The 26,491-nt window shown below is 39.7% G+C and overlaps 1 protein-coding gene across 2 annotated transcripts; it reads right to left on the bottom strand.

The window, feature by feature from the left end:
* Positions 1-10,389: 10,389 nt before the first annotated feature.
* On the bottom strand, positions 10,390-23,382 carry lztfl1 (leucine zipper transcription factor-like 1). 2 transcript variants are annotated; one of them, XM_072658546.1, is made up of 10 exons: positions 23,164-23,382; positions 20,961-21,085; positions 19,578-19,772; positions 15,557-15,614; positions 15,050-15,121; positions 14,792-14,857; positions 14,412-14,489; positions 13,861-14,019; positions 12,615-12,718; positions 10,390-12,440 (listed from the first exon to the last, which is right to left on the bottom strand). In XM_072658546.1, the coding sequence occupies exons 1-10, from the start codon at positions 23,164-23,166 to the stop codon at positions 12,422-12,424; spliced, it is 879 nt and encodes a 292-aa protein (XP_072514647.1). In that variant the 5' UTR covers positions 23,167-23,382; the 3' UTR covers positions 10,390-12,421. The 2 variants fall into 2 exon arrangements, with proteins under 2 accessions (XP_072514647.1, XP_072514638.1); XM_072658537.1 differs by having other exon boundaries at positions 13,861-14,037.
* Positions 23,383-26,491: the final 3,109 nt, after the last annotated feature.

Genomic DNA, 26,491 nt, shown 5'->3' on the forward strand with positions numbered 1-26,491 from the left:
GCTCAGATTCTTATGAAACTTTTAACACATCACCTTCAAGAACTGACTGCTCATTTCATAGTATATCCAATCCCACTGACAAGAGCCCAATGGGGGTAAGCTGCCAGATCATCAGTGTTATTTACTTCACCGAAAAAAAGTGTTTTTTCCTTTAAGGCTGATCGATTCTAAAATGCTGAATTCTAAAATGCCATTTAACAGTACACCTCCATCCTCTATCCCCTGACATTACAGTGCAGAGCTTAGTGACATTTTGTGGTGTGCTTTTCTTTTGTCTGATCAGTGAGCAGGAGACAAGAGCTTCCTGGAGCATTCCCCATGAATCACACGCTTCTGTGTAAAACCACAGTTTCTGTTGGGACTACTATGTAGATGCGTAGTTAGCTGTAAAAGTCCCTTCTAAAACCAAATAGACAGCCAACAAATAATAGTGATTATCCGATAGCCATGGCATAATTAATTTTACATTACTAGCTATGGGCTGCTAGCAGAGTTGCTGATGGCATGCAAAGAGAAAAAAAGTGTTTAAAGCACAGCAGCCATCGACCACTTCCTTTCTGCTTTTCCTGTGCACTGAGATTTATTCTGCACTTCGATAATAATCGACTTCAGAAGCAATCGACTGTAGTAGCTGGTAAAAATGCAGCTGTCAGTTAAAAACGGCATTGCTGGGAAGCAGTAAGCCTCTGGCAGCAGGCCTAACGCTTGTGATTCAGAGTGATGAGCACTTTTACTAGCAGATGCCGGGTGAGAAGAGCTGGGTAGTTGTACACATTTTTAAAACTGCATGCAGAGGTTTCACGGTGTGGCTTCACAGGAACAAACCCAACGCTTCTCCACTGTACTAAACAAACATGTTTATCAGCTGTATTTATTATTTTTTTAATGGACCACTGCCACTTCAGCTCTGCCAGATTTAACAGTATTTGGCACTGTTTAATCTTCTTTCAGTGAACATCCTTACACCATTACAGCAGTTGGGTTGGAAATACACTAGCTTCAATACATGACAGTCAGTGGTGTGTAGCTACTTCTTTATGAAGACTCAAACATGAAGATAAAACAATAAAGGTGTTGACAAAACTAGAGGAAGCACACACAAACTTACCAGGCCAATAAGATTGTGTAACTGCATTAGAAGGGTCTGTAGTTTCATCTTGCAGGCTGTGATTTCAGTTTCAGTAGACATGAGAGGTCCTAGAAGAGTCACAAAGGCTCTCTGTGTGTCCTTCATCTGATAGGAGAGTATAAATATGAAGAATGTATATCAAATATGATGACTTTACACTTTGCACTTTACCATTACACTGCCTGATGTAAGGGTACTGAGTTGTTCAGTTTACCAGCAGCTTTGAGGCTACACTCATCCGACATTTTGTCAGAATCACACCATCATGAGAACCTCATGCATGACACATTTGTGAGCTTACACCTTTATCACACAGTATTCAGTTGACAAAGCTCTTCATATTTGAGTCAGGTGTGTGGTTAACACGGGGAAAACACAAAGCCTTGAGAGTTACTGCTCTACTACACAGAGTTGGCAAGTTTATTAGGTACACCTATCCTGTATCTACATTCAAACACCTACCATTTTATAGCCATTTTATAGCCCTGCACATTTTAGTGTTTACCCTGCTCCCAGAACACCTAGGGGGCAGTGGTGGCTCAGCGGTTAGAGCTCCAGGCTCCAGGTTGTGGGTTTGATACCCAGGCTCAGCAAGCTGTCACTGTTGAGTCCTTGAGCAAGGCCCTTCATCCTCTCTGCTCCCAGGGTGCTGGAATTGGCTGCCCACTGCTCTGGGTGTGTGTGTGTGCTCACTAACTCTAGTTCACTAGTGTGTGTGTGTGTGTTTGTGTGTGTGTGTGTTCACAACCACAGATAGGTCAAATGCGGAGGACACATTTTGCTGTACACAGTACAGTGACAAATACGTGCACCTTTACCTGATCCAGCTAATCAGCTAATTGACAAGGCCTTCCTGAGTTTAAGGTAGATTATTAGATCAGGAAACCATTATAATGTGTAGGACAGGGGGTTCACCAGGTTCAGTCACTAATAAGTGCACTTACTAAGTTTACAATTACTGACTGAAGCCCAAATGCAGCTGTTGTAATGAAAAGAGAATCCCATCCCAGCTGAGCTGAAAAGGCTGCACCACCTAAATAATACCTTATCTGGGCCCCTTTCCACCAGCTATTTTAAGCTTGCTGCCACTATGTAAGTGTGCCCTTTTGTATAGATAACAGCATGTCTCACATCATTAAGAAAACGTCTATTTGAGATCATTCTAGAGTTCTCCAAAGTTCAAGGCAAGTGTGTGCTGATATTAGGCTTCCAGTTTGCGCAATACTAACAGGGGATATGTGATAATATTAGCATCCTTAATATGTCTTAAACTGCTATGTTTAGTGGAAGTGAAACACAGCTATGAAGTTTCAGACATGCTTGATAAACGTGGTCGGAAAAACATGAGCAGGCGTCATACTAGCAGGCACATGCAGCCTCACACATAGAGACATGCCAAACACTGGCAGGTAGTCTGAGGGCAGACTGTGGTTTGTGAAAGTTTCACTAAAAACATTCAGAAGTGCTCACTGGTGAGTGCTGTCACCATGCCAACAATACCAAAGAGGGCTGGGCTATATATGGCCTGCTGTACCGCAGTTGTCCTATGCTACACGCAGAGAGACGATTCAAATGAAGCCTATAGACAAGACTCATATTAGTACACTTAACCCTTTATATGACAACCCTGTCACTTATAATAAAATTGTTGCATGTGATCAGTGCGTCTTAGCAGGCTTAATAAATTATGATAACTATGATGATAATTAAAATGTGAAAATATTTCTATGATTTAGCAATTTTTTGGCTTTCAGTTTCTTCCTTCTTTTTATTTATGTATGTATGCTTGCACAGTGGTGTGACAAAGTGTTTCTCACCACTGTACTGTACTGTATATACCTTCCTGATAAGGTTTTTATTATTAAGGGGGAAAAAATCCAAACTTACATGGCCCTGTGTAAAAGTGATTGCCCCTTAAATCTAAATACTGGTTGAGCCACTCTTAGCAACAACAACTGCATTTAAGCGTCTGCAATAACTGGCAAAGAGTCTTTTACAGCGCTGTGGAGGAATTTTGCCATCATTGAAATCACTTGGCCATTTTATTTTTCTTAAGCTATTAGAGATGGACTTGCTGGTGTATTTTGGATCATCGTCCTGCTGCAGAACCCAAGCGCGCTTCAGCTTGAGGTCTCAAACAGATAGCCAGACATTCTCCTTCAGGATTTTTTGGTAGACAGCTGAATTCATGGTTCCATTTACCACCATCAGCACGTCTTCCAGGTCCTGAAGCAGAAAAACAACCCCAGACCATCACAGACCATGATTTTATTATTGGCGTGATGTTCCTTTTCTAAAATGCTGCATTACTTTTACACCAGATGTAATGGGACAAATGCCTTCAATAAAGTTCAACTTTTGTCTCATCAGTCCACAGAGTATTTTCCCAAAAGTCTTAGGGATCATCAAGGTGTTTTCTGGCAAAACTGAGACAAGCTTTTATGTTCTTTTTGCTTAACAGTGGTTTTCGTCTTGGAACTCATTTCTTCCTCATTTTTTTTTTTTTTTTTTTTGATTACACCATGACGTCTAGCTTTTGAGGAACTTTTGGTCTACTTCACTTTGTCAGGCAGGTCCTATTTAAGTGATTTCTTGATTGAGAACAGGTATGGCAGTGATCACAGGTGTGGCTAGAGGAATTCAACTTTCTAAAGATGTGATTAATGTTAATTTATATTTTAATGGGGGGGAGGGTCTTCCTTTAAACATTGCATTTTGTGTGTGCATTTTGTGTTTGTGTAATATTTAAATTTGTTTGATGATCTGAATCATTTAAGTGTGACAAACAAGCAAATAAATATCAGACAGGAGGCAAACACTTTTTCACACCGCTGTATGTATGTAGCTAGCTGTCTAGCTATACAGTAGGGCTCTGTAACTCTAACAGCTTTTGGTGCTGTGTGTCCTTGTTATAAAAAAATCTGCAATAAAGAGGTTTCCACACTTATAAAGGTAGAAGTTGGAGCATTTTCTGCTGTTCACTCTCAAACACATAATAATGATAAAGGTCGACTCTGAGGTTGGTCAGTAAATTGTTCTGAGAATTTCACAACCTTAGCAGCAGATGTTTTTGTCTGTTTTCTCAGTAAGAGCTTCATGTTCAACTCCACATCCTTTCAGACCCACAGGGTTGGTCTTCTCACAGTGGAAGGGTGGACAGAAACACCTGTGGATTGTTTCATATCTGAAATAAGGGTGAAGTTTGTTTTTTCCTCTCTCTCAAAGACGAAAGCATTGAGCACTGTTTATCTGATGGGGCCGTTTTGGTGGTCTACCCACTCTCGCATGGTTGTTAGGAGTCTCATTTTCCCTGTAGTTTTTCTGAAGTTCAGGTTTAGTAACTTACGTTTCAGAAACGTTTGAAGTTTTTCTTTGACTTTTTCCAGATTCTCTTATATCCAACCTTCTCAGAAATAACTGAGAAAAGGCAGGACCTGAACCTAATGGCCACAGGACTAGTATTTAAAAGTATAGGTAGTTTTTGACTTTTGCATAACCAGCTAAAGTAAGGTAGGTCATGGTCTAACATACTGATTGGACATGTTGACTTGATTTCATTTTAAGTTTTAATCATTACATCCTAATCTTTTCTAAATTTATGCTTGCATGTATTTTCTATTCTTACTGGCTGAGGCACATTTAAATCCATTGTGAAATATTTCATTTTAAATGGATGCATGCAGGCATGCAGTTTGCTGGAGCAGTGGTGGCTCAGCAGTTAGAGCTTTGGGCTATTGATGACAGGGTTGTGGGTTCAATTCCTGAGCTTGGCAAGCTGCCACTGTTGGGCCCTTGAGCAAGGCCCTTCACCCTCTCTGCTCCTCAGCTGCCACAGCAATGGCTGCCCACCACACAGTGACTTTGTGTTTCACTAGAGCGTCTGTGTGTGTTCACTCTACGGATGGGTCACATAACATAACTCATAGCTATAAACGTTAAACGTAGCTAGTCCTGCCACACTAAGGTAAAATTAAAGTAAACTTCACTGTAAACCAGACATGTCTTCACTGATTGGCTACATTTGGAAAACAGGGAAAGTGTATAATTCTTTTTTCAATTGAACAATCACTAAATGTAGTAGAACTGCAGCAGGCCTTATTTTAAGGCTAGTCAGTTTGCTGACAGCTGCTGTTACTAAGTGTGATTCTTTAGTTGTGTTGTGAGATTTAATCTCTGGTGAGAAATTGAGATTTGACTGATAAAGATTTGTGTACGTGTGTGGGTGTAATTTACTTAATCCGTTGTGATTCAAACCTAGGTTTCCCATTCTAAGAACATGACTTCCGCTGTGATGCCAAAAGAGTTTACTGGACTTCATATGTTTTCAGGATGAAACACAGTCTGTGAAACATTTTAGTGTAACTAAACATGTACCAAGCGTTGTCATCAATGTGTCAGACATGCGTAATTTAGCATACACACTTTGCCACACACTTGTGTTAGCAGGTAGTCTGAGATCAGACTGTGGTTTTCACACAGGCTCTCTAAATACAGGGCTCACTAGTGTTTTACAATGTGTGAAACAACAGGGCTACTGTGGTTGTTTAAATCAATCCTTTTAAAATAGTGCATAGTGATGATACTGTAATACTGTAATATTGACTGAGAAACATTGTCCACATGCCATCTAAACTCTACAAGACCTCTGAAGGTGCTCACAGATATCTGAAGGTGGCATCAAAATGTTAGCAACAGATCCTTTAATTCCCATAATGTTGCAAGGTGGAGCCACCAAGCATCTGACTTCTCACAAGCAACCTGTCGACCTTGTGTATAAAAGGGACCATCATCTCATCAGGTCCAGGAAACCTTCCTCCATTGCTTCAAGGCCTAGTTCCGGAGCTTGTGTGCCCATTGTAGGTGATTCAATGGTGAACAGGGGTTAGCATGGGCACTGGGGTCTGTGGCTACACAGCCCCATATGCATCAGGAGGTCATGTACTTTGTGTTGCCACACATTCCAGTCGCTCTGGTTAAGAGCGTCATCTAAATGCTGTAAATGTAAACGTAAATAAGGGCTTTACCATCATTTAAAAGTTCTGCGTGTTAAGCCACAGTAGCCCTTCGGTCAGTCGGACCCAGATGGGAAAGCCCTTATTTACATTTATATTTACAGCATTTAGCTGACGCTTTTAACCAGAGCGACTTACAAAGGGCACTTATATTACAGAGGTGGGCCAATGTTGTGTTAGGAGTCTTGCCCAAGGACTCTTATTAGTGTAGCACAGCAAAGTCACCCCAACCGGGAATCAAACCCCAGTCTCCCACGTGGTGTGGTATCTTACTGGCAGGTAGTGGTGTTATCTGTTGCACCACACCAACCACTTCATGCCTCGATGAGCCTTGGAAGCCCAACACCCTGTTGCCAGTTTGATTTTTCCTCCTCTAACCACTCTCAGTGGGTATTCACCACTGCTGAACAGAAGCACCCTACAAGTTTTACAATTTTGGAGATGCTCTGACATTTGATTGTAATGACCCTGCTAACAACACATCGACTACAAGAATGTTCAGTTACTGTTAAACATACTCTTTATCTCAGCCATTAGCTAGTATTATGATATACTATATGGACAAAAGAATTCGGACACCTGCCCATTTATTGTATCTTCTGGTATAAAACAAAAAGGTAATATCCTTCTTTTGTTGGAGTAACAGTCTCTACTTCCCCAGGAAGGCTTTTTACTAGCTGTTGGAGCATTGCTGTGAGAATCTGACTGCACTGAGAGCATTAGTGAGGTCAGCATATTGAATGATATACTCACCTCATCTCCAAAGTTCTGGATAGAGCACCATCATTCCAGAGAACACAGCTCCACTGCTCCACAGCTCAATGCTGGGGGGCTTTATACCCTCTAGCCCAAACCCGGCACAAACGGGTATTTTTTTTTTGCAATACTATTTTTATTTATTTTTTACTTATTTATTTATTTGTATTTTTTTACAAACTGAGCTCCTATAACTGCATAACTGTATTCATGTACAAATCCTGTAATATTACTCTACTGCCGTAGTCCACATGCTACTTTAACCTCCAGTGACTGTTCTGTATGTCTTATCTTGTCTAGAAAAGCATGTAAGCAAATAACACTTTCCAACTTTCCCAAAAGAAAGAATGGCCAATTCTTGCATAAAGCTGCTTTAAACACACATTTCTAACAATAAGAAAAAAACACCTGTATGAATACTGTGACAAATACGTTCACCTTTACCTTTAATTACGTGTGATGATTGATTCTCAAAAGGCAATGTCAGGACTTCAGCATCAATCTACCCGTGCCTAGCTTTAGCAACAGTTCCACTGTCTAATTCTTACCTTATGAAGGATTTTAGTGATGATATACAGTTCTTCCCTCAGACTTGCTCTCTTTGCCTGATGCTTCAACTGCAACCTTGACATCATCGTAATCTCCTAGAGAAAACACACCGTATTAATGTCATCTTAGATACCTGAAGGTTGCAGACTATCTATGCATATCCAGGCACCCCTGTTAATGTTTTGTTTATTTTCCAAGTGAAAAATAAGTACCCATCCATTACAGTGAAACTACATTTTGCACAGTGTCAGTATGTTTGATGAATTTGTCGAATATTCAGAAAACAGACAAACGCAATATAATTAAGCTTCCAGTAGATCAAAATCCACAAAACATTTTGATTCATTAGCAGGGGTGTCCACAAACATATAGAAATATATATACATATAAATATATAGGATATATATGGTGCACCAACCATGAGAGTCAGTATCAATGTTAATGACAGCCTTTATTAAAGGCCTTTCACTTTACCTTCTTCATAGCTGCAACGCCGGCCTCCAGTAGCAATCTGATTCCACGTTCCATATCATATCTGTAAAATCAGACAAGATTAATATTTTCTATGAATTGGGAAAATTACTGGACAGGGATTTGAGCCTAGTCCTGGACTATACAAAGGGCTAGGCTTAATCCCTCTCTGGGAAACTAGCATAATATCCATAACTTTTGAGTTTTACAAACATTATAGAGGAAAGAAAAAAATGCCTTGGGCTGTAGAGCTAGAAGCTGATACAGCTTGAATGAACATGTAGAAGAGACTGAGATTGTGTATCTAACACATTCCTGCAAGTCATGCTTATGCTACTAAATCAAGTAAAGCCCAAGTGTAGAAAAGAAGGAGCTTCGGCTGAGGACCAGAATTATACTCGTTTGGTTGGGATGCACAATGAATAGAAACGTGCATATGAAAAGAATATCCTGGGCATTACTGCAACAATTCATTACATGTTAAGAAATGTTTCTAAGCAGCTTTGGAGCTCAACATCATGCTATAGTGCTTTGCACCAGTGTCCTCAAATCAGTCAACATACAGCAGGTGAGCAAGTACAATGAGGAGTACACTCTTTAAATGAAAAAAGTCTTTAAATGGACCTTTTAGCAATTATTGTAGCCTACAACGCTCACCTACATGCTACGTAGGTGTTACTAGTAACATTGGAACAGTAATTGTTGGTACAAGGTAACTGTATTCTGGCAAGGCAAAGAGGTTCACTTTAACAGGTCCACTATTAAACAAATGATCAAATAACATCTTCAGAAGCTTTGTATTGCTATCAGCTGCCAGAGAGAAAATCAATCTAGTGACAGTGATATTTAAAAGCAATATGAGGAACCTTAAAAGTATATTAAGCACTCCTTACAGGTAAGACTTACTTGGCCTTCAGTTCCAGTGCATTTGCTCTGAGGTTGTCTAGCATTCTCTGTAGTCTGATTGTATCCAAAGCCAGACACTCCGTCTCCCAACGGCACTCCATGTGCTGGACCTTCTGTTCCGCAGTGTTTACCATAGCACCAGTCTCCACTGCTGTGGGATCCACGCTTCCAGTTAGCTCTGCCAGTCTGGCCTCCAGAGCTTTGTTTTCTTCCTGCAATTCTCTCATTCTGGATTTTAATCCAGCTAAGGCTTCACAGTGCAAAAGACCAAAGCCAGCATCAGTAACCCTTGAGGTTGACCCAGGTAACTGGGTCAGTTCATGGCTCAATGTAATAGTATAACTCATGAAGGAAGTGGCTGGTGATGAACCAACTGCTACAGCTAGTCCAGCATCGAGTCTTGAATCAGCAGTACCACACTTTTCCAGGCCTAACCCAAGAGCCAGGCCTCCAATCAAGGTGTTAGAATCTGTCATGTCGCCATGATATCGTCCAATAGCCCAAGTACAAGATGTCCCAGATAATGTCAAGATCTGTGAAGTGAACATACTAGTGAACAAACTATTCTAGAAAAGAAGGAGGGTGAATAGCGAGAGGGTTGGGAGTTAGGGAAGGTATGGGGAAATGGGAAACAGGGAGGGAGGGTTTTGCTGTTTGGAAATTCCTTATCAGGACAGGTAGATTTTAGCAGATTAAAGCAGATCAAACCTGCTGTCCTCAGTATCATCAGACAAAAATAAATAAATAAAAATACTAGTGCTGAAGCAGAATCTGAATGATTTGTCCAAAATGATTTGGTTTGTAGCTCTGAATGATCCAACACTCTGATGTAATAAGGATAATAGACAGTAAATATATAGTTAAAGTGAACCATTTGTTAACCCTAGCTTGTGAATGTTATATGGATGAAATTGTAACTGTAAAATCTAACAGTACACATATTATTAAACAAACTGATACTTTACTTAATTGATTTTCAGCTTTTTAGAAAATAAATACATTACATAGAAATATGAGCGTTAATAATTCTAAAATTAATACATTCATTTACTTAGGACCTAAAATATTTCCAACTTATTTTAAGCAAACTCAAATTTTTTCATCATACACAAAGAATTTACTCATTTGCAAAAAAGAAGTTAAATATAACAGCAATGTCAAAAAAGACAAAATAGCAAAATACGATTATATATCTTGATGATTAGCTTTATATTAATTAGTCTTGCAGCATTACACAGATTACGAAATGAAAAAAAACTAAAATCTTTAAATGTTAAATGTTACTGTTGTGTGGGAGGGTGAATTCAGTCACTTAAGCTGGAAAATGCTTTTTTAAAATAACTTAGATAGTTCAACCTAAAGAATGAAGATCACTTGTTTTAAGTTGTCTCTTCTTACTCAAAAAGCATAGTAGACATTACTGTTCCCATAAAACTTCACTTTTCATTGGGATTTTGTCCAGATTTTTTTCCAAGCCGTCCTTGATGTTTTATTTTTCTCTGAGTGCAAGTATGGGCAGGTGGGAGGAATTCCTCTGCTCAACTTACTGTATGAAGAATCTACACATTCACACTGATTGAAAGGGTTTATTGTGGATGACACTGATTTGACACAGTAAAATCCTTCATCGCATCGAAGTGTTCAGTAACAGAGTTTCATATTGAATGGTACCGACAGCAGAGAAACCAAAGCAGCTGTGCTGTAATGCTTTATGAATTCACCACCACCACAAACATACACTACCTTTACATCATTACTACCATTACAGCAACACACACACACACACACACACACACACACACACACTCACACAGAATGTCTCCAACCTCAGGTGGCTACTTCATAACTATGGTCAATCATAGCTTTTGAATGGGGTTAAATGGATGCAAGTCTTACAAAAATAGATAATGGCTAGCATCTAGTGGATTGTGCAACACAGGAAATATCTTAAAGTGTCTTTTTCTATCTTATTACGTTTTCGCACTGGACATTCTAATTGGTCTGCGGATAATGTAGAGTAGAAAAGTACATTCGATACGGGTTGTGAAATGTAACATGAATAAGTTTTTAACATGAGGCAAAAAATGCAAGAATAGGAATTGCTGATTAGTGTTGCATGTCAAAAAAAAGTTAAGACGTGTTCAACTACAGTTAGCAAAATTAGCACAAAATAAATACAGAAATTAAGAAAGACGAAAAACAAAAAGGGATAAACATTAAAATTGTTAACTATTGTGGTCGTACTGTGCTACTATCTCCATTAGGACAGCTATCATCAAGGCCTAGCTACTGTCGTGGTGTTCTCAATGCATAAATATGAATTGTAAAAGCAAGAATGAAAAAAAAGAAAATACAAGGACATATTAAGAAACCAGAATTCACCACTTTAGGCATGAAAGTTCCCCCTTCAGCTATGCATGACACCTGTGCAAAATATGAAAGTACTCATTGTGTTGTTGATAAAATAAGCAGCACAAGTTCAAGAATCTCAAGCTGCAGTGATTATAAATGCAACTCTAGTGCCAAGAGAAAGTATTGGGCCCTCATGTATTTGATCTATCATTTCATATTTGTAAAAGTGAATTCTATCATATTCTTGTCACGCAAAGGGAGCCTAATAAAACACAAAAACATCTAAATTAGTATTTTATTTATTTATGAAGTAATCTAATCCATCATGCCAATCACTGCAGTTGCAAGGGCTTTAGCAGCACTAACTGCAACAACACTTGCTATAAATGTTTATCTATTTCCTATAATTTTACCCCCACCACTAGCAGTGCCCCCGACACTAGTGAACTGGTGAAGACTAGCACATATCCTCCGACACATGTGAAGCCAGCCACTGTCTCTTTTTGAACTGCTGCAGATGCAGAATAGCTAGATAGCCAGTGCGCTCAGAGGAAAGTGCGGCCCCCCAGGTTCGATACAACAGCTAACAGACGCCTGTGCTGATCAACATTACACTAAGATGTAGAAAAAGCAGAGCATATGAATAAAGCACTGATGATTCTTTTAAGTTCTTAAAATTTGATGTGGTCCACAGGTTAGCGTTTTCCCTGCACCAACACACCTGATTCCGCTTGATACTCTAGGAGTGATGTGGGGAGGAAGTGCCATCAACTTACCCCTGAAAGAAAGGCCAACTGTGCTCTCTCAGACTCTGGCTAATGATGGCAGGCAGCATGAGCCAGGATTCAAACCAGTGAGAATCAAAACACAGTGGCAGCGTCTTACTAGGCATCTAAAAGGCCTTTTGAGAGATTTGAAATCAGTCACTGTGACAAATATGCAAAACAACAAAACAGGAAATCACTAATTGGGCAAATACTTCTTCATAGCACAAGTCCCTAACCACTGTGAAAAAACATTATGTCTGCTAATATGTTTAAAGCCTTTTTCTGAAGGTAGATTTTGCTGAAGAGGAACTAAAGAGTGGTAGCTTTTCCGTACAGAGTCCCCTTTAGTCCTGCTTGTGTTTCGTTCTTTGGTCCCTTGCCATCTTGTAGTGTATAGCATCAAAGATAAAACTAGCTCCTTTTGTGTCCATTAAAGTCCCTCCGTTGCACTAGGTAGGAGTGTTATGTGGGGCAAGACTTCACTCATCAGACTCGTATCTGTGGAAAAAGCAGAGCAGGTGAATATAGTGTTATGAGTCTTGCCCAAGGACTCTTACTGGTAACAATACTGTCTCTAGTAAAAGAAGAACAAACACAGATGCTGACTCCAGCTTTTTCAGAGGATTCCTTGCTCCAGCAGCTGATCTTCTGCTATCACTTAGCAGCACTTACCTCTGTAGTCTTTTTCTGAGATCCTTAATCTGGTCATTCTTCTTACTTAGGATTTCCTTCATGTTCCGATATGCAGCCGTCTGCTGGAACTTCTTTTCTAGCTCCTGAATGAATAAATAAACAAATAAACACACACATGCTTGTCATGTATTGTATATTGCACAGGAACAATGTGGTATTAAAAATAAGTACTGATATACGGGAAACAAAAAAGGTACATTTACTTAGTACCCTAACATCTGCCTTATATGGCTGTTTACAATTTGCATCAACATGTGTTTTGGTGATCAGATCACATTTGGATTTAACCTGAAAAAACAAGTGTAAACACTGCCTAGATGCATTGTGATTTGAACGCTTACTCCAACAACAAGCAGAGGTGGTCAGATCTTGACCCCATTCAACTCGAGTATAAATGAAAGTGCTGACAAGGAGACGAGGGAAAAAAATGCCTCTTGAATGATTGATTGCTTGTTCTAAATGTTTTCTTTCGATATTTAACAACATATAATACACTGGTGTATTTGCACTTGAGTGATAGATTACCTGTTCAAGGTTATCTGAATACTGAAATCACTATTTAGGTGTTCATTATGTTTAATAGTAGAAATATCATTTTAGCTAGATGTTAACTACTCTGGCTGATGTTACATGGGTTTGGAAAAGGTTTATATGTGTATATTACCCTGATAACCTGACCACAGAGGGAAAAGAAGTCCTCACCAGTATCCACCCTGTATTATTTAGCTCTTTATCCTCTAATGGGGAAGTCTCACACCCCGTTTACACCTGGTCACTTCATGTGACTAGTATCTAAAAGGTATCCTGATTTTAGCCACATGCATTTACACTTGTTAACTGTGTTGGATGGAATATGCACATTTGATCGCTGCGCAGGAATTATCACTGGTGTTCGGTTGGGCTGTTTTCTCTTCCCCACAGTAAGCCACTCAATTACTTGAACATTCCAGAGACAGATTTTAGCAAAATGTGTAGACTTAGAGGAAATCAAGGTGTAAACAAGCTTACTATACGAAGAAAAGATGACGTCAGAAATGCTGACTTCACATTTAAAGGAACACCACTTCTTGCTCATTAATGTAATGTAAGGCCAAAGCTACTACTTTCAATCTATTCACCAAGATTTTTTTTATCTAATGTAAGGAGGCCTGGGGATTCTACAATAGTAAAAACAACAAAAATATATATTGCAATTTGATATTGCATTTTTATGACAGTTCAGCACCTTCTCAGCAAGGGACAGCTGCTCCTGAACCCGAAGCAGGTCGTGTTTAGCGGACACAAGGTTGTCCTGTAGCTCCTTCTGGGAAACAGCATTGGCGTTTAACGATTTCTCAAAGTCTGCCTGCATGGCTGCCACCGTGTCTTCCAGATTGCAGAGCTCCTGAGCGTGCAATGCACACTAAACGAGAACAGCAAGATACGATTCTTTGTTGAGTCATTCTTTGTCAATTTTCAATCTGCACATTAACTTCTGTGAATCTTCTGCGAAACTTGTGCAGTACATACCCAAATGTTCCAGTGAGCAAACAGAGGACAATGGAGGAAATGATAAGAAATAAAAATCAATTTACCAACCAGAAAATAACACAACAAAAAGAAAACAAATGCTACATGCAACGGTTATGGAGATCAAGCACATACAGTCCATCCTACACATTCAAATGGGGCAATGGGACTAAAGGCATTCAAGGATTTTTGTAGTTCATTTGGACCAGAATGTGTTGAATACAGGAGAACAGACCATTCTCGGCTGTGACACTATTGTAGACATACCTGTTGATCTCCCTGGATCTTCTGGAGGTCTTTTAGGGCCCTCTCAGCCTTGGTCTTCTCATCCAGAGCGCTCATGGCCTACAGCATGGCACATTAGGTATCGTTAAATACAGTGTATGTGCACTGTAACTAACAGACCTGATCCAGCACCAGAGCCTGTTTATTACTTAATAAGCTAAATCAGGTATGTTATATAATAATAAGCCCACAGGCATGCATAGCGTGGGGTCCACAGGACTGGAACTGGGAATCTCTGAATCAGGATTAGCATTTACCTTGTTGCAACACCCAAATGAGTTTAGTAAATGGCTATAGACTTAAAACAAGGCCTGGTCTGTTTGAAGAAAGTACACTGTTGTCCTTATAGGGTTTTTTTTTACCTGGCTTTCCAAAGTGCGAAGCCTAGATTTGAGTTTATCATTCTCCTCTTGAAGTCTGGAAATCTCCTGGTAAGGAAAGACAGCAGAGTACATGCAAACATAGGTAATGTATACTTTTGGTGATTCTCCTGCACTAATTTATTGCAACTCTAACCAGATTCACCAGTCTTACGTTCTTGCTTTCAGTGACTTATATTACATAAGCCTCATAACTCCATCACACTCCATCTTACTGTTTTAATGTGGAGACTCATTTACCTTGTTGAGTAGTTCAGACACTCCTCCCTCATTCAGCGGGGCTAGCTTAGGTTTACTGGATTCCTGATTTGCCTGAAAGAAATATTTACAGCAACAGTGAATTTATCCTTATGAAACACATAATGCCTATACCTACAATAAAGCAAGCATCTTAAACAACACTTTTACATGCATTTGTCTTTTATTTTTGACTATTCTGTTACTATGGAGGTTTACATCCACACAGACAACCATGTAACACTGTAAAATTCTTATTGTAACATTCTTATTATTCAGCTGAGCAGCTTGATTTAGATTTGTGCTGATGCATGTTGCGTGAGAACATATCACAAGCTGCAGATCACACATCAACCTGCAAAAGTTAACACATTAACCTTGAAAATGTGACATCTGTATGAACGTACTGGAAGATTTCACCACAACACTGCCATTTTTAACCATCTTCACAACCAAGTTTTTTTTTTAGTCTTTGCAAGGTTCGCCATTCCGGAGCAGAAAAGCACTCACCTTACTGTTTGATTTGAAATCCGTCTTTTCAAACTCTGCTACCTGCTCCAGTAATTCTCTAAGTAAAAATACAAGAGAGGAGAGAACAGCAGTGAGGAGAGGCATTGTTAGTACAACAACAACAACAACAACAACAATGTACTAAGATCAATAATAACTATAATAACAGTTCTATAACTAGGAATGTTCAATATGGACAGTATACATGGACAAGTATTGCAATTACACTGCAATTGAGATACAGCCTTTCAATATATTCAAAATGCATTTGTGCATCACCTTCACTTATCAAAAGCTATAAACCTTCATGCTGCCCAAACTGTGGCCTGTGAGCAACTTTGGCCATATTTATTTAATTATTGTATATCACCATTTGTATAGTGTTTAGCCCCCCCCCCCCCCCCCCCCCGACATATTTAGCGCCTTAGTGGAATACTGAAATGTGTAAACGAATGCTATGATGTGATGATGCTATGGATATACATGTATTCAAATAACCACTCTGCAGAGACCACAGTGCTCCCCCACCCACGCCACATGTAGTGTTCAGCGTGTATGTTACTGGAAAGCAGAAACCAGGAAAGCACACAAGCGTTATGAACATCCACAACACCAAGAGAGCTGCTTCTTTACGTTTCAGGTGGGGAAAAATCTGACAGTTACACATGCTAACGTGTAAAAAGCACCTCCTTCAGAAAACAGTTTAACACTTAAGACTTTGGTGGTAAACACATCAACATTTTACTGCGTGCACTTTGAGTGTGGTTTAATAAGGCAGCCGCACATGTAGGGCCTGTACAGAAGGGCGTTTTCCCTCAGTGCTTGTGTGTGTGTTGAGGTAAGCCACGGTGAGCATGTTCCTACGCTCTTGGGAAAGAAAAGGCCACTGGCCACACACACACACACAAACCCTCAAACACACAAACAACTGTTTGCCTGGTTTTCTCTGATCTGTGCTTTTCTGTTGACTGCGCTTTTTGCTTCAAATGTGACTGTAACATGGCTTTGGAAACCACAGTAATGTTAGATGTATACACATATACAGTGTTTTTTTCAGTTCAACGAACAAACTTCACAACAAAACTTTACTGTGAAAAGTGTGAAAACAAAAACAAACCAGGGTTTTGGGAGGGTCGTCTTAACTACATTTTCCTTACCTTCAAAAACATGAACATGATGTTCTACACCAAGAGTTTTTTTGCTAAGAACAGCAATTGCAGACTCTAATATGTATTCTTACACCAAACCATATTTATAATTTATTTACTGTTTAGAACTTGTCTGCTTACTAAACAATAGGATTTTTAAAAACTATTATTTATTACTTATTGAATGTTTTAAACATGTATATTTCATTTTATTTTGTATAAAGTAAGGGGTGAAATACCTTATATCAGTTCAATAAGACCGGACAAGAGAAACAGATCAACAGAAATTGTTATATTTACTGCCATTAAATTGGGGTACTTGCTCACTCATAAAAAGGGTTATCCTGCTTTTGTTGGAGGGACTGCATTCAGTGACAAGAGCTTTAGTGAGGTCAGTTCGACTAACTGAAACTAACAGCTGACAACTAACAGCTGAAACTATTATTGAACAAGATACCACCAAGTCTGTGAAACTCCCGGCCACTCTGTGGCTTGATTCAGAAACTTGATTTTTGCCTACTGTCAGAGAGTCTGGTGCTATTTACCGCATAACATGGCCAACTGTCTACTGTCATGAAGAGGCGGTTAGATGGTCATGTAACATAGAGGTGACACAGAAACAAATCCCACAGATCTTTGCCAACTATGGGCAGAGGCAGCTGTTCACTGTTGCAAAGAAATTGTCCCGTTGGAGTGATGAAGACTGCATGGAAGACCATAGACCGGGGTTTGTGACTAGTCAATTAGACTAAAACTTGCGTGCAAAAAGATATTACATGCTTTATTTCCCAACATATGATGAGGGAAGTACAATATTTACCCAAAGGGTTTTGAACACTGCTTCTTATTAGGAAATTCAGTTACATTAAGGTGCACCCATTGCACAAAGCTTGTATAATCTCCAAAGAAAACCCCCAAGTACTCCCAGCAGAACCAGCAGTTTCATCTAGTTAGCTTTCCCATATAAATATAAAAAAATAATTCCAAGTAACATTACTCCCAAAAACTACTTTTTCCCTAGACATTTTGGAGAGAGTAAAGAACTTGCTCATTCAAACCAATGAAAACGCAATAGGGGAGGAGCTGAATTAGATCCAGCTCCCCCTCCTGGCTTACTGTTTCTGCAATAAGGTCCATCTAAAAAAAAGCACTGCCAGTAAAAAGCACTGGGCTGTGAAGCAGTGCAACTGTGTTTTCTGGAATGATGGATCCCAATCTATTACCTTTGGGATGAAGTAGAGTGGTGTTTGTGATCCATAACTAATAATCCAAGTACCTCAGTACCTGAACATGTTCTTGTGGATGAATGTAATCAATTTCTCACAGCAATGTTTCACTGGATCAGGCCCATATTAGGATATCTGGGTCAGAGGTGTATGTCTCTATGAGCGAAATGAACGAGAGATTTTTGTGCTGTGTGCGCCTTTCTCCTGAACACTACTAAATGATCTGAACTGTGAGGTTGTTAAGAAGTCTAAATATGCACATTAACTGAACACTCCTGCGCACCAAGCTTCAACACCATTATATAACATCAGCAACTACTTGAAATGTTCTCTACTTCTGACAAATAAACCTAACCACCACATTTGCAAAAGCTTACTGGTTTGTTGGGATATTTTGCTAGTCTTATGACATCAGCTCATCAGTTGTGAAAATTTGCTATTGTTCACAACTACGTAATTCAAAGGATCCAGTGACATTCAGAGGAAAAACGTACATAAGACAAAAAAAAACATATTGGTTTGTAACCACAGAGCGTTTACCACAGGCCATGGTAGTAGTGCAATTTTCTTTTGTAGAAAGTTCTATATAAAACCTTAGAACATTGGTTCCATATTGAATCAACAAGGGTTTTGCTACCACTACTCTTTTTTTGCGTCTAGCAGTACATGGTGGATTTGTACAACGTTAATTTGTACAGATTTTATTCGTATTCTACCAGCATCAGGCAGCCTCTCATGAACCTTTGCCTGGCTCATGAACTATGTGGTTTTCTGACATTACTATGTGAGCTGCAGGGCAAGGAAGGAAGTGGCTTTTCTTTGATTGGAGAGGGGGCATGGCTGCATGACCCGGTCAAACCTAGTAAAAGTTTAACGCAGGGTGTCAGGCATTCACTATTACAGCTATGTCCTCAATGATGTAAACACACCCTAATAATGTGATAAATATATTTTTTTAAGTGACTAAATATGAATATTTAACAATAAACTGAATATTTACTACCTCCATTTCTGTTACTGCGTCTTTAGGACTGACATAAGGTTGGATAATATTTTGTGTGTGGGTCCACATTCAGTTCAGGGCTGACTAATCTTATCCACAAAAGCTGTTTTTGATGCTTAAATTTCATATACAGACTATAGGGACAGAGGAGCAAATGGTGCAATTTGAATTGAATTGCATATTAATTCAAACTTTTTAATTTCAATTAGGTAAGTCAAATCCAATTTCCATGATGGGGTGCTTAAACATTAAGCAAAACAATGTAAAGCAGAACACAGTTCCTACTGTGAGTAAAGTAGATGAATTTCCCGTTCACACCCTTCTTAACAGCTCTTCTTTTGTTTTGATCTGTTGCTTTTTAACAAATAAATCCATGACTTTGTGAAATCTCAAATTGTGATTTCTGATACAATTTAGAATTATTTTAAGAATGCAAAGCACAACAACTGTGAGTTCAACAACACCACCATTACAGGCCAATTTTAGAATTTATTTTAAGTAGAATTTTATTTTGGACAAAAATGAGTGCAATCTTTATGGAATATTACTAGAATCAACTATAATTGTTTATAACATTCCAAATTCAACACAGCTGAATTGCCAGCCTAGTGTTTCTCTATTTCCCAAAATCATGTGCTACCCACCTGTTCTCTAGCTCAGAGATATCGGTCTGCAACCGAAGGTAGAACTTCTCAGCCTGGGAAAAGAGCTGGCGCAGTAGTAGCACGTTGGTGTGGGCCGTGTTAATCAGCTCCATCTCCACTTCTCCACGAACCACCACCTGCAGACCATCCAGCATGTCAGCCACCTCGTCCACTGTGAAGGTCTCCTCTACAAGCCTGGGGGCAGAGAGTGGGTGGGAGGTTATTGAAGCAGAATATAAGGTAGACAAAACCAAAGTAAACTACTATAAAACGTATTTCAAAGGATTCTTCAAAAGCCTTCTGGAACTCCAACCCAGTGGTTCCCACCCTGGTTCTGGACTAGTAGTCCCTGCCATCCATACTGTGTATTTCTTCTTCCATCAGTGTTTTCCCTCCTCAGTAACTAAACCAATGAAAACCTCAATCTCAGTCAGGGGGTGGGGCATGTTCAGTGAGAAGACTGTCATGCCAAACTAATGCACTTGGTCACAATTTATGAAATGTATTAAATGCCATTTGCAAGTTAGCTATTTAAAGAAAACTAAAGATAAAAGTAAAGATTCACATGGTCAAAACACACATTGGCATTGTTCATGAATATGTTTATTAGGTCATGCTATTATATTAGCAATTCCATAAAGCCTGTTAGCAGATGGAAGCAATGAGTGCTTTGAAATCTACTTGTACATTTCAGGCTGTGTTGATTTTGGACTTATAAAACACAGTGGACCAACACCAGCAGATAACATGCCACCTCAAACCATCACCGTGGAAACTTCACACTGAACTTCAGACACCTTGGATTCTGTTTCTCTACACTTTTTCACCAGATTTTAGGACCTTGATTTTCAAATGAAATGCAAAACTGTCTTGCAACAGAGGTCTTTGGAGCACTGAGCAACAGTCCAGTATCTTTTTTTCCTTAGCCCACATAAGACGCTTCTGACATTGTCTCATTGTCTTCTGACCTCTCAAGCCTGCAGTTATCCCTGTTGCTCTGCACCTTGTCCTACCACATTTTCACCTTACAGATAACTATTCATTAATATGCTTATTCATTAATATTAATCTGAAATATATCCTCTTATGTGGAATTTAAAAAATAAAAAGCAGTTTACCTTTCTGAATTTAATTATCAACAAAAAATAACTAAATGTTTTCACATTATTTATTTTTTCTCAGACCTGTATTATGGTTATATCTAGGTAGTTAGGGGCCACGATGTATTTTGTCAGTCAATCACAAGCAAGCTCTACCTTTCTTGCACCCTTCATAGCCAACAAATTCTGAAGGTAAGAGACCAGCAGTGCATGGAAACCAAGCTCGGGAAAATGTGCTTTAACCAAAGACACTCTACAGAGATAAAGAAGTGTGGCCTGTTACCTGCTGTCTTTGAGGTCCTGAAAGCAGGAGTCAATGGTCTTGAGTCTCAGGAGCCTCTTGGAGCGAGCAAAGCGCATGTAGTTTATCACCTCATTCTGGTGGTGATCGTTGAACCCAAAATCAGCCTGGTACATTGGAAAACACAAAGGTATGGATGAATGTTAGCAAAATACACTTAGAGAGCACAAACATTACCACATAGCTGCTGAATCAGATATGACTATTGGGTCAGTCCAAAACATTATCAAGAAACATTAGTGTGGGGTAGCTAATAGTCCTTGTAGTGCAGAGTAATATATGGTCGATATCATGGGAATTCACTCCCAGTCCTGGAGGACCACAGTCTAACACTGTCACAGTCGAACACAGTCATTCTTTCAGTTAACGTATGTGATCTCTTGGATGCCTTAAATCGTTTTACAACAACAGCTTATAACATTAAAATAAAAAAAAACAAACATAAATAAACAGTGAATAAAAAGCTCTCTTAGGAACAACACAAGATTTACACAAGGAGTCACAACTCATTTTAGTATGGTGTATGGTAAATATGGTACTAGGACTCAGGCAGCATACATTCATTTACCCTATTAACTATAAAAGCCTGTTTGTGCATCAACATTTCAATTTCTAAACCTCAAATAAAATAGGTTACATATAGTTTTCTTAGCAGTTTCATTTATAGTAGCTGCAGAATCATTTAAAGCAGTTAATCAATCATTTATAACAGATACTGAATCATTTATAGCAGGTTATAAAAGATTTATATCAGTTACATGATCATTTATAGTAGAATTATTTAAAATACACATTGAATCATTTACAGTATTTGCAGAATCAATTCTGCTAGAAACTGAATCACTTATAGCAGTAACGCAGTAAAGCAGTGTATGAAATACAGAAATGTGTAACAGACACTGAATCATTTACAACAGATACTGAATCATTTCTAGCAGGTTCTAAAAGATTTATATCAGTTACATGATCATTTATAGTAGAATTATTTAAAATACACATTGAATCATTTACAGTATTTGCAGAATCACTTCTGCTAGAAACTGAATCACTTATAGCAGTAACGCAGTAAAGCAGTGTATGAAATACAGAAATGTGTAACAGACACTGAATCATTTACAACAGATACTGAATCATTTCTAGCAGGTTTTAAACCATTTTTAGCAGAAACGGAATCATTTATAGTAGATTCAGAATCATTTACAATAGACACTGAATCTATTATAGTATTTGCAGAATCATTTCTAATGGAAACTGAATCACTTATATCGGTAACTTATTTAATATATACAGATGTGTCTTATAGATACTGAATCATTTCTAATGGGCACTGAATTCTTTATAGCAGTAAGTGAATCATTTATAGTAGACACAATCACTTCTTGTAGTTACTGAATAATATGGATTAAAATTAAAACTCAAAATAAGCTTAGGATTCAAGATGGTAACGTTTTAGTAGCAAAATAGTAGCAAAAATATCACGATATTTCATTTGATCAATATTGATTAGCTAGTTTGAACCTGCTTAAGCCCTCAGGAGCTGCTAGTAGTTCAGTGCTGCTTTAAACAATGTCAATAAAATGTCAAGTCATAAATCTGTTGATGAATTGATGTTTTTATTAATGCCATTAGTTTCAGTAAAGACGTAGGGAACATGCTGGACACAGAGGCCGAGGATGGATAAGTTCATAGCTACATAATGCGATTAAATTAGTCAGCAGACTCAGGTTTCACTCAGGCACAGCTTCAGCTTCAGCAGGAGTGAAGGTGCTGGCGAGGTGCTAGCTCAACAAATGCCCCATGTTTTCCTCCTCAGGCCACAAGGCTGCTGTGTTTCAATCACTGCAAAAGATACGTAACGAACCGATGCACACATTAAACGCTGATGGCAAATGTGCCTTATTAGCAGCCTAAGGGAATTAGCTAGCACTAGCTGGTACAGCAGCAGGCGCGCCAGCCTTCATTACCCAGCAACGTGCATGCTAGCACTAGCACTAAGTTTACCAGCCAACTAGCTAGCTAGCGGTAGGCATGCCGTTTCCACCAGTACACACAGCCGTGGAGGATGTATTGTGCTTGTCTGACGATATAAGACCAGACAAAGCTAACGGAGCTGACCATCAGAGCAGCTCACTGGTAAAGAGGCTAGCTAGCCTCCTCAGCTAACCTGTCCTAGCTCGCTACTTACCATTGCAGCAGGATGAAAAGCGCCTGAGTTGCTCTGACGGGAGGATAAAAAAGAAGTCAGAGTCTAAAATGAAGAGACAACATAAAGCACAGTAAGGCACAGAAGCGCTAAACCGAGAAACGGAGCGGTCGCTGGCGGCGGTCAGTAAACTGTCTGAGCAAATGTTGGTTAGCTGTGTCGAGTTTGGCCGTTTGTTGCTCTTGGAAACGGAACAGCGTCACTGCGTTACTAACCAGCCGCAGCGGCGAGGAGACCGACCACCACCAGATGGCGCTGTATGCAAGCGTCAGGCAGGGGCGGAGAGGAACATATAACCCCTCCCCCTCTCCGTCTTATATTGAATAAAGGTGTGGCTACATGTACAACTCCGCCTCCTGTCCGTCTTATATTTAATAAAGGTGTGGTTACATGTACAACTCCGGCCCCTCTCCGTCCTATATTGAATGAAGGTGTGGCTACATGTATAACCCCGCCCCCTTCTCCGTCCTATATTGAATAAAGGTGCGGCTACATGTACAACCCCGCCCCCCTCTCCGTCTTATATTGAACAAAGGTGTGGCTACATGTATAACCCCGCCCCCCTCTTCGTCTTATATTGAATAAAGGTGTGGCTACATGTACAACTCCGCCCCCCTCTTCGTCTTATATTGAATAAAGGTGTGGCTACATGTACAACTCCGCCTCCTGTCCGTCTTATATTTAATAAAGGTGTGGTTACATGTATAACCCCGCCCCCTTCTCCGTCCTATATTGAATAAAGGTGCGGCTACATGTACAACTCCGGCCCCTCTCCGTCCTATATTGAATGAAGGTGTGGCTACATGTATAACCCCGCCCCCTTCTCCGTCCTATATTGAATAAAGGTGTGGCTACATGTATAACCCCGCCCCCTTCTCCGTCCTATATTGAATAAAGGTGCGGCTACATGTACAACTCCGGCCCCTTCTCCGTCCTATATTGAATAAAGGTGCGGCTACATGTACAACTCCGGCCCCTCTCCGTCCTATATTGAATGAAGGTGTGGCTACATGTATAACCCCGCCCCCTCTTCGTCTTATATTAAATGAAGGTGTGGCTACATGTATAACCCCGCCCCCTCTTCGTCTTATATTGAATAAAGGTGTGGCTACATGTACAACTCCGGCCCCTGTCCGCATTATATTGAATGAAGGTGTGGCTACATGTATTACTCCATCTCCCCTCCTTCTTAAAGTAAAGCGAAGGGTGGGAATACATATCTAGCTCCGCCTCCCCCTCTTCTAAAGGTAGAGTTAAGGTGGGGCTGCATGTATAACTCTGCTTTTCTTTTTTCTTAAATTGTAATGAATCGTGGGCTACATGTCCAGACTGTTAGTTGGGTGAAGCCGCAGTTCAGAGCATTGTAAGCTTGACTGCAGACAGGTCTACGAGTTTAGGTTAAAGAACAGGAATCTTTGAATCTCTTGTAAGGACCAAGTAGTGAAAATCCCCCTCTCCTTGTATAGTTATACATTAGATAGATGTGATCAAGGGGAATTATTCTTTAATTTAATGTCATAAATAAATTAAATCAATTTTAAGCCTTAAATTAATTTTAAGCCTCTACAGCTCATGTCAGGCCACTTTAGTGTCCTTTTGTCCCTATTTTCTGTTTGAACACACACTTATTGTCTGTTGCTGTAGTGCAGTAGGTAGCACCACTGCCTTCCCCATTGCAGACTAAGGTTTGATTTCCTGGCTGGACAAGCACACTACGCTACACCAATAAGAGTCCTTGAGCGAGACTCCTAACACTACCTACCTGTGTAACATGATTCAAAACATAAATCAAATACTGTAAATATAATAGTCTTGTAGCCATATTTTTTATTTTGGACCTGCCAGTTATGCTTTCATAACTTTAAGACAGGAAACAGGGAAACAGCATCATCTACCCACCCTGAAAGAGCACGGCCAATTGTGCTTTCTCAGACTCCGGCCCCTGATGACAAACTTGCAGCCCTTGGGCCATAGTATGGGTTGCCATTCTTAGATGTTGGATGTGTCCCAAGTGCATACTTGCAAACTTAACCACCTCTTTTTTCAAACTGCCATGTACATGGCTCTGCATCGGCCAACATGACTCCAGCTTTGCCCTAAAAGTGCTATGTACACACCCTGGAGTACCCTGGCTGCCGATGGCTAGCAGCATGACCGGATTTCGAACTGGCGATCCTCTGGTCTTTGTCATAGTGCCTTATTCAGCTGAAGCACCCGAGGCCCAGCTGAATAAGAGAGGTTTTTTTAAACCATGGCAGAAAGAACATTGACCTCAATGCTACGATCTTCATTTGTAAGTTGTTTGTTGTGATTTTATTATTCTTTACTCAGACATATAAGACAGTGTTTTCAGCCTTTATGACCTTATTTGACCAAGTATTTGACTCAACTGTGTATAAATGTCTGAATGTCTGAGCTCACAGACAGTTCATAGAGGTTAGCGTCAGTCTTGTCTCTTCTCTGTGAAGCTATGTTTGCAGTCAATGTCCGTTTTGTTGGTGTCCGAGGAAAGCGCAACGACCAAGCCCTTTTCCTCTGGTGTAGTCGGCCTCTAACTCAATTAGGCTAACGGGCAGCGCATGTTTGGCCCCCTGGATCAGATGCTACATAACGTGACCGTTTTCCTGGCCGGGCCATTCCACATCGCGTCTTTGTGTGAGAACCACAAACAGCGAGATGTTTCCACTCTACCTGCAGTCAAGGTGAGTCAGGAATAACCTTACATTTGCAGTGTTGCTTCAGGTCAAAGGTCAGGGGTGTAAAGGTGATACTCAGTAGTGGCTTGGACAGCAAGAGCTTCTAAACTTCAAAGTCAGGGGTAAATACATGAGTACTTGTACTGTTACTGTATCCTGTATACTGGTAAGTATTGAAGATTTGTACTTTACTTGAGTACTTGTTCACAGTTTCCTGTGCATTTTAATTTTGCATCCAGTGGAATTAATATTATTGTAGAATGAAACCACCCATAACTATGCAAATTTCTATTCTATTGTAAAGTATTGGTGTGTGCAGCCATTTGGTCTAAGATCCCTTTCACACAAAAGTATTTGTACTGTATTCTGATGAGATTTTAGCCACATGCAACTACACTTGGTAGTCAAACTACTGTTTGTCAGACCGAAATCTGATTGCACCAGCAATTATTACTGGTGTTTCAGTTAAGGAACGGGGCACCCCTGGTCAAAACATGTTCACTACATGCATTTAAAAAAACTGTGCTCTGTGTTATATAATATTATGTTACATTGTATTAATCCATTGTGTTTTGCAGTATTTTATCCCACATGTTGTGACACTTAGTAAGTCT

The sequence above is a fragment of the Salminus brasiliensis genome, chromosome 1 (assembly GCF_030463535.1).
Source record: "Salminus brasiliensis chromosome 1, fSalBra1.hap2, whole genome shotgun sequence".
Classification (NCBI taxonomy): Eukaryota; Metazoa; Chordata; class Actinopteri; order Characiformes; family Bryconidae; genus Salminus; species Salminus brasiliensis.